Source organism: Leuresthes tenuis, unplaced genomic scaffold (assembly GCF_036924035.1).
Source record: "Leuresthes tenuis unplaced genomic scaffold, fLeuTen1.0.hap1 SCAF_11, whole genome shotgun sequence".
Lineage (NCBI taxonomy): Eukaryota > Metazoa > Chordata > Actinopteri > Atheriniformes > Atherinopsidae > Leuresthes > Leuresthes tenuis.
The window spans coordinates 506,751-515,063 of record NW_027325365.1 but is presented as its reverse complement, the minus strand read 5'-3'; the positions used below and the strand labels follow the sequence as shown (position 1 = coordinate 515,063).

General features: G+C 46.8%; 1 protein-coding gene across 1 annotated transcript; it reads left to right on the top strand.

Moving 5' to 3' along the window:
• The first annotated feature begins 501 nt into the window (after nt 1–501).
• LOC140317643 (polyadenylate-binding protein-interacting protein 2-like) lies at nt 502–4,115 on the top strand. Its single transcript, XM_072395113.1, has 5 exons — nt 502–616; nt 834–1,001; nt 2,244–2,426; nt 2,514–2,773; nt 3,781–4,115. Exons 2-4 carry the CDS (start codon nt 861–863, stop codon nt 2,577–2,579), a joined length of 390 nt encoding a protein of 129 aa, XP_072251214.1. The 5' UTR covers nt 502–616; nt 834–860; the 3' UTR covers nt 2,580–2,773; nt 3,781–4,115.
• Nucleotides 4,116–8,313: the final 4,198 nt, after the last annotated feature.

Sequence of the window (8,313 nt, the reverse complement as noted above, 5' to 3'; positions counted from 1 at the left end):
GAAGTCATATGTTTCTAATCAGGTAAAACTAATCCACCTTTTTACTTCAAAAATGGAAGTATTTTACATTTGACTAAACATTCCATCACTATTACTACCCCTGAGATATTTTCTAAGTAAGAAACATTCTTACAGCACACGTCACATCAGGCTTAATAAAGGCTAATTCTGTGTTTTTACCGTGTGAATTTGGACATCTGTTTGCTTAATTATTTTAGAAACGTGCCTCTGAGATGAGCACATCTGACCTCCCACAGCTGGGGTTGAATATTCGTGCTCGATCATAATAAATCACATAATCATAATAAATAATAATGAGCTCTTAGTACCGAAACTTAATATTTTCATTTAATTTCTCTAAACTTCACACCAAATTTAGATTTAAACTTTCCACAGATTTGTTAAATCTGACTTTGTAGCACAGAGCCTGGAAACTAACGTTTCCTCACGGATCGTGTGTACCTGAAGGCAGCACCACAAGTCAACCAATCACGAGCGAGCGCAGTGTGACGCAGGAGATGTAAACAAACAGAGGCAGCGCGGCCATTACTGTTCCAGAGGAGTTTTCACAGTTGACCGTTTGTTCTTTCTGCCGTCGAACAGTTCTGCTCTTCAGGTATTCTGACACATAAAAGCACATCTGTGTGTTTTCTCACGTGTTCGCGCGTCCGTGTCCGCGGCTTGTTTCACGGGACGCCGCAGTTCGTGCCGTCAGGACGTCCGTCAGCTGTTGTTATTGTCTGTGAGACAGCGGCCATCACGGCCAGTCTGCCCGAGCTGTGCTGACTATTTAACGGCCACAGCCCTCCTCTGTGCCCCCTCTGTCCCCGCAGGACCGCCCTCCGGACCGAACCGTGAACATGAAGGACCCGAGCATCAGCAACGCCGCCCCCAACATGTCAGCGGGCGGCGAGGTGATCCTGAGCAGCCATTTCAGCTCCGAGGAAGACCCGTTCGCAGAGTACATGTGGATGGAGAACGAGGAGGAGTTCAACAGGCAGGTGAGGAGGAGCAGGGCCGCAGCACACCTGTCCTGCAGGTGAGGGAAGCCCCCCCCACACTCAGCCTTAAGGCGGAACCAGTGTCCAGGTGTCCTGAAACACCAAAGTGCAGAAGGCTGGGTGTCAGGGAACCAACCAAAGCTGAATGCTGACGTGCACGTAAACACACACAGTTACAGGCTGGTTACACCCAGGAGCTGTTAGCACACATGCACGCACACACATGCACGCACACACACACACACACACACACACACTCAGGAGGAAATCTGGAGGTTGATGGGAGCTGAAAATAAATGTAACTTCAGACTTTGTGAGGCTTCCATGAGCAGAACCAACACAGAACTGTTACAGGACTCCTGTCTGCCGGGCCGTGCACGTGCACGTGCACGTGATAACGACGTGCACCAGCAGCCTGATCCAGCAGCTTCCCTGGCAGAGGATCAGGGGACTGGTCATTGATCCTGACAGATGTGATTGATTAGTGATTAACCTCTGAGAGCCGAACAGAAGCACCGAACATGACCCGGATCTCAGATTAAAGTCAGGATGGAACAAGGAGGCTTTGGCCCAAACCTCATGTTCAAACACTGTTGGTTTATTCTCTCCATTCCAACCAGCTCTGATTGTTCCACTCGGTCAGCTGGGAGGACGGATCCAAAGGTCCTGACCCAAAAAACATGAACAGGTAGCCAACATAGTTCCTGATCTGTGGTGAAACCGCTTCAGACCAGGTCCAGATCAAGATAAAGAGCCCAAAGCTTCTTCTTTTGATTTAGATTCAGAGCTGAAGGTCTTTTTAAAATACAAAATGTTTCCTTCGTTTAAACTCGTTTTGATGAAAGGATAAAATAAGGAAGGAAGACCTTCCAGAGCACAGAAACAAAGGGAATCGGGTTCTGAAAGAGGTTCTGAAGGTGGAAATGTGCTGCAGGCCAGAGAGAACGAGTGTGTTTCAGCTCACCTGTCGGGTCGGTTGGACAGTTTCCACAAAGAAGAAGCTGCAGCTGTTGTGTCATTTATTGTCCGAATCCTCTGATTTCAGCAGAAGTTTCTGCTCCGATTTAAACCGAGTCAGAACATCCCAAAGTGAAAGGAACACGGCCCGATGTCAGCTGATCTGAGTTCAGCTGATGAGAAACCTGTGAGAACAGCCTTTAGGTCTCCATGTGACCCGTGTGTCTCTGTGTGTGTCTGTGTGTGTCTGTGCACGTGTGTGTGCACGTGTGCGTGTGCACGCAGGTGGAGGAGGAGCTCTGGGAGGAGGAGTTTATCGAGCGCTGCTTCCAGGAGATGCTGGAGGAGGAGGAGCAGTGGGAGTGGTTCATCCCCTCCAGAGACCTCCCCTCCGCCGCCGTCAGCCAGCTGCAGGAGCAGGTCAGCCTGCTGGTTCTGGACGCAGACGCCAACGATCTGGACGTGGTGGTGAGTTTGGTCTGCGTCAGCCAATCAGGAGCCGCGGTGCGTTCAGGCTCAACCTTCTGCTGCTGACCCGTGTTTCTGCTCCTGCAGATGAACAGCAGTCTCAACCCAAATGCCAAGGAGTTCACCCCAGGAATCCAGAAGCACGTCATGTGACCCTGCTGGCCCCCCCCAGTCCACACTGTGACATCATCAACAGGATGTCTGCTGTATTTTCCAGCCGCCACTCGAACCTTCAGCCTGATGTGTTGCCAAAGTTCTGCGCTCGCCTCGCATGTGTTCAGAGAAACGTTCACTTCCTGTTCACCTGTCCAGTGTGTGTGTGTGTGTGTGTGTGTGTGTGTGTGTGTGTGTGTGTGAGACTGTGTGTGTGTGTGTGTGTGTGTGTGTGTGTGTGAGTGTGTGTGTGTGTGTGTGTGTGTGTCTGTGTGTGTGTGTGTGTGTGTGTGTGTGTGTGTGTGTGTGTCTCTGTGTGTGTGTGTTTCTCTGTGTGTGTGTGTGTGTGTTTCTCTGTGTGTGTGTGTGTGTGTGTGTGTGTGTGTGTGTGAGACTGTGTGTGTGTGTGTGTGTGTGTGTGTGTGTGTGTGTGTGTGTCTCTGTGTCTCTGTGTGTGTGTGTGTGTGTGTGTGTGTGTGTGTGTGTGTGTGTCTCTGTGTGTGTGTGTGCACGTGTGTGTGTGTGCACGTGTGTGTGTGTGTGTGTGTCTGTGTGTGTGTGTGTGTGTGTGTGTGTCTCTGTGTGTGTGTGTGTGTGTGTGTGTGTGTGTGTGTGTGTGTGTGTGTCTCTGTGTGTGTGTGTGCACGTGTGTGTGTGTGCACGTGTGTGTGTGTGTGTGTGTCTGTGTGTGTGTGTGTGTGTGTGTGTGTCTCTGTGTGTGTGTGTGTGTGTGTGTGTGTGTGTGTGTGTGTGTGTGTGTGTGTCTCTGTGTGTGTGTGTTTCTCTGTGTGTGTGTGTGTGTGTTTCTCTGTGTGTGTGTGTGTGTGTGTGTGTGTGTGTGTGTGAGACTGTGTGTGTGTGTGTGTGTGTGTGTGTGTGTGTGTGTGTCTCTGTGTCTCTGTGTGTGTGTGTGTGTCTGTGTGTGTGTGTGTGTGTGTGTGTGTGTGTGTGTGTGTGTGTGTCTCTGTGTGTGTGTGTGCACGTGTGTGTGTGTGCACGTGTGTGTGTGTGTGTGTGTCTGTGTGTGTGTCTGTGTGTGTGTGTGTCTCTGTGTGTGTGTGTGTGTGTGTGTGTGTGTGTGTCTGTGTGTGTTACTGTGTGTGTGTGTGTGTGTGTGTGTGTGTGTGTGTGTGTGTGTGTGTGTGTCTCTGTGTGTGTGTGTGTGTGTGTGTGTGTGTGTGTGTGTGTGTGTGTGTGTGAGACTCTCTGAATGTAAATCAGCTGAGAGGAGTGTTTGTGTCACTTTGAGTTCAGAACAAACCGCTTCGGTTGCTCCACCTGAGCTCCGCCCACTGACTCCTCGTATCTGAAACTCTTTCTGCTCTGGTTTGGTTTCGCAGCGTTAGTTTAGATCTGATCTGGTTCAGGTCGTGTTGTTCTCCTTTGTGTTCCTCCGCTGCTTCGTTAACTTATGTCGTGTTGACTTTTTTCTAAACGCACAGAAAGTACTGTATAAAAATCATATAAAGAAAAAAGATGTAAAAAAAATCTATTTTTTCTTAAACTACTTGAAAATACATGTTTATGGAGAAAATGTTTCCTGTGTGACTTTATTGATCCTGACCAAAAACCCAGTAATAAGTGGACCGGGTTCTGCTCATTTCCGGGTTCTGCTCCGATGTTTTTAGCTTCTGTCTCTTTAAGAGTCCAGAACAACCCAGCTGCTCTGATTGGTCAAGCAGCTGCTTGTTATTGTCAGAAGTGATGACAAATGTTCCCTGATGACGTCATTAAGATCATAAAGAAAAGTATGAACTTCAGGCGAGGCGTTCAGGAGCACTGTTTAACGTAGGAGATTAAAAGTCAGAAACACTGAAGGAGATAAACTAAACTTCAGAAGTTTAAGGAAGGAGGAGGTTTGACTTAATACTTAACCTGGTGTTTAATTTTAGTTTGTTCACCAGTAAAGTGATGTGAGGTTCATTGTAGATAAAAACTAACTTAAAAAAATCTTAATGATGTGACCAACATGGGGCCCTCAGCTGTGAGGGCTCCGGTGCTGCTGCCTCTCCAGGTTGTACACGTCCCATTACTTTAGGCTGTACTGGAAGCTCCTCCCACAAGGCAAACCTCCACAACATTAAATGAGTAAAGCAGCAATAAAATAGTTTTATTTGGAACATAGAGCCGTAATCTGGGTTCATCCTGTGCTCTTTGCTCTATAAAAGCATCTTGATGCTCCTTATTCTGGTTTAAATGTCAGACCAGGAAACTGAATGAAAAGAATACCACAAACATTAAAATAAATGTCCTTAAATTCCTCTGTGAGCAGTCCTAACCTGCACCGATTCAGCTGCTGTTCCTATTTAACACATTGATGCTGAAGCTGCAAACCGTAGAATCTAAGAGCGAGAAACGCGGCATAAGCTGTAAAATATCAGTAATAACTGTGTGAAACCTACTTATCCTTACTTATGAGGCTCATTAATCAATATTATCAGGCAGTTCAAAGCATTGATCCACCTGGTTTACCTTCTTTGGGCTTCAATAGAAACCTTTTAACTGCATTCTTTTACTAAAATGATTTTATTAGAATATTTAAATATATCAGAAAATCATCTCTGAGTATTTATCTAAAAATTAATAAAAGTAATTGTCCTGATCTCAGCATTAAAGATGCTCATGACTGCATGAATATTTAGTTTGATCCACTTGAGCGTCCTCCTCTCTCCTCCAGGTGACTTCAGGAACTGAGACGCTCTTCCGCGGTGTCCAGCAGGGGGCGCTGTATATATATATAATATATCAGAAAATACCTCTGATTATTAATCTCAAAATGAATCAAAGTAACAGCAGAAACATGCAGGAGGTGAGCAGCATCCAGGTAACAGCAGATAAACTCCGCGGTGTCCAGCAGGGGGCGGTGTTGGTCCACTCTGAAGTTCTTCCTCCTCTGATTATAGAACAATTTCATGTTTGGATCACTGACCTCCACAGGAATGAGAGACTTCTCCTGATCACATCAGAACATTTCAACATGCTGAAATGTTTTTTGGTTTTAATCATTTCTGAAGAGTAGTTTTCAGTCTCCTGGTTCATAAAAAAACATAATTAATGTAGAACTTCAGTGTTTTCGTCACATTTCTGTGGAGGACAGAAGTCTTTATGATGGACAGATCTTGAAAATTCTCCATGTTGTTCCTTTTTTTCACTGCAGCAATCATCAGTTAAAGGCCTTTGCTGACTTGACTCGATATATAGTTTTGTGTTTTGAGGTTTGCAGAAAGCCGGCTCTGTAGTAGCTTTCGGTCACCAGCAGGGGGCAGCAGAGTCTGGTCCCCCGGCAGCAGCAGTTCAGACTGAAGAAGCAGAGGGAGAGCTCCTCTCTGTGTTGCAGGCTGCAGCCATAGATCAGCCGCTGCCTCCATTGTAGCCCGACAGGTCAGATGCGACCAGGACACAGTCTTGCATGCTGATGAGAGCAAGCTGAAGGGGCGTGGCCTCAAGGGAGCTGCAGCTCATACATTGTTGTAGAGAGCTGATTGGTTGGAAGAAGATGTCAGGGAATGTACCAAAGCTACAGATGTCTGTAGAGCCAACAGGTCGTGACCCCTGTATCTGTGTCAGTAACACCCCCCTCCCTCTGCATATCATCATCACCTTCACCACCACCACCATCAGGATCAGAGGCAGGGCGACACACTGGCTCATTGTTCCTCTGAGAACAGGGGGAGGATTTAAAGATCCACTCAGGCGGCTGCAGACATCAAAATGTGTTGATGAGTTTACAGGCTGGTCTCAGCAGAGACTTGGTTCATCGATAAAGACCTGATCCTTCAGTATAGACCTGATCCTTCAGTACAGACCTGATCCTGCAGTATAGACCTGATCCTTCAGTACAGACCTGATCCTTCAGTATAGACCTGATCCTTCGGTATAGACCTGATCCGTCGGTACAGACCTGATCCTTCAGTATAGACCTGATCCTTCGGTATAGACCTGATCCTTCAGTATAGAGCTGATCCTTCGGTATAGATCTGATCCTTCAGTACAGACCTGATCCTTCAGTATAGACCTGATCCTTCGGTACAGACCTGATCCTTCAGTACAGACCTGATCCTTCAGTACAGACCTGATCCTTCAGTATAGACCTGATCCTTCAGTACAGACCTGATCCTTCAGTATAGACCTGATCCTTCGGTACAGACCTGATCTGTTGGTATAGACCTGATCCTTCAGTACAGACCTGATCCTTCAGTATAGACCTGATCCTTCAGTATAGACCTGGTCCTTCAGTACAGACCTGATCCTTCAGTACAGACCTGATCCTTCAGTACAGACCTGATCTGTTGGTATAGACCTGATCCTTCAGTACAGACCTGATCCTTCAGTACAGACCTGATCCTTCAGTATAGACCTGATCCTTCAGTATAGACCTGATCCTTCAGTATAGACCTGGTCCTTCAGTACAGACCTGATCCTTCGGTATAGACCTGATCCTTCAGTATAGACCTGATCCTTCAGTACAGACCTGATCCTTCGGTACAGACCTGATCTGTTGGTATAGACCTGATCCTTCAGTACAGACCTGATCCTTCAGTATAGACCTGATGCTTCGGTACAGACCTGATCTGTTGGTATAGACCTGATCCTTCAGTACGGACCTGATCCTTCAGTATAGACCTGATGCTTCGGTACAGACCTGATCTGTTGGTATAGACCTGATCCTTCAGTATAGACCTGATCCTTCGGTACAGACCTGATCTGTTGGTATAGACCTGATCCTTCAGTACAGACCTGATCCTTCAGTACAGACCTGATCCGTCGGTACAGACCTGATCCTTCAGTATAGACCTGATCCTTCAGTATAGAGCTGATCCTTCAGTATAGACCTGATCCTTCAGTACAGACCTGATCCTTCAGTACAGACCTGATCCTTTGGTACAGACCTGATCCTTCAGTATAGACCTGATCCTTCGGTACAGACCTGATCTGTTGGTATAGACCTGATCCTTCAGTACAGACCTGATCCTTCAGTACAGACCTGATCCGTCGGTACAGACCTGATCCTTCAGTATAGACCTGATCCTTCAGTACAGACCTGATCCTTCAGTACAGACCTGATCCTTCAGTACAGACCTGGTCCTTCGGTATAGACCTGATCCTTCAGTACAGACCTGATCCTTCAGTATAGACCTGATCCTTCAGTACAGACCTGATCCTTCGGTATAGACCTGATCCTTCAGTATAGACCTGATCCTTCAGTACAGACCTGATCCTTCAGTATAGACCTGGTCCTTCAGTATAGACCTGATCCTTCAGTACAGACCTGATCTGTTGGTATAGACCTGATCCTTCAGTATAGACCTGATCCTTCGGTACAGAACTGATCCTTCGGTACAGACCTGATCTGTTGGTATAGACCTGATCCTTCAGTATAGACCTGATCCTTCAGTATAGACCTGATCCTTCAGTATAGACCTGATCCTTCAGTACAGACCTGATCCTTCGGTATAGACCTGATCCTTCAGTATAGACCTGATCCTTCAGTACAGACCTGATCCTTCAGTATAGACCTGGTCCTTCAGTATAGACCTGATCCTTCAGTATAGACCTGGTCCTTCAGTATAGACCTGATCCTTCAGTACAGACCTGATCCTTCGGTATAGACCTGATCCTTCAGTACAGACCTGATCCTTCAGTATAGACCTGATCCTTCAGTATAGACCTGATCCTTCAGTATAGACCTGATCCTTCAGTACAGACCTGATCCTTCGGTATAGACCTGATCCTT

Bases quoted from the DNA above. Each gene is read 5' to 3' on its own strand.
- LOC140317643 (XM_072395113.1), top strand. From the start codon at position 861: ATGAAGGACCCGAGCATCAGCAACGCCGCCCCCAACATGTCAGCGGGC. The intron at 1,002-2,243 runs GTGAGGAGGAGC...GTGTGCACGCAG, and splicing joins AGGAGGAGTTCAACAGGCAG to GTGGAGGAGGAGCTCTGGGA. The intron at 2,427-2,513 runs GTGAGTTTGGTC...CTGCTCCTGCAG, and splicing joins CCAACGATCTGGACGTGGTG to ATGAACAGCAGTCTCAACCC.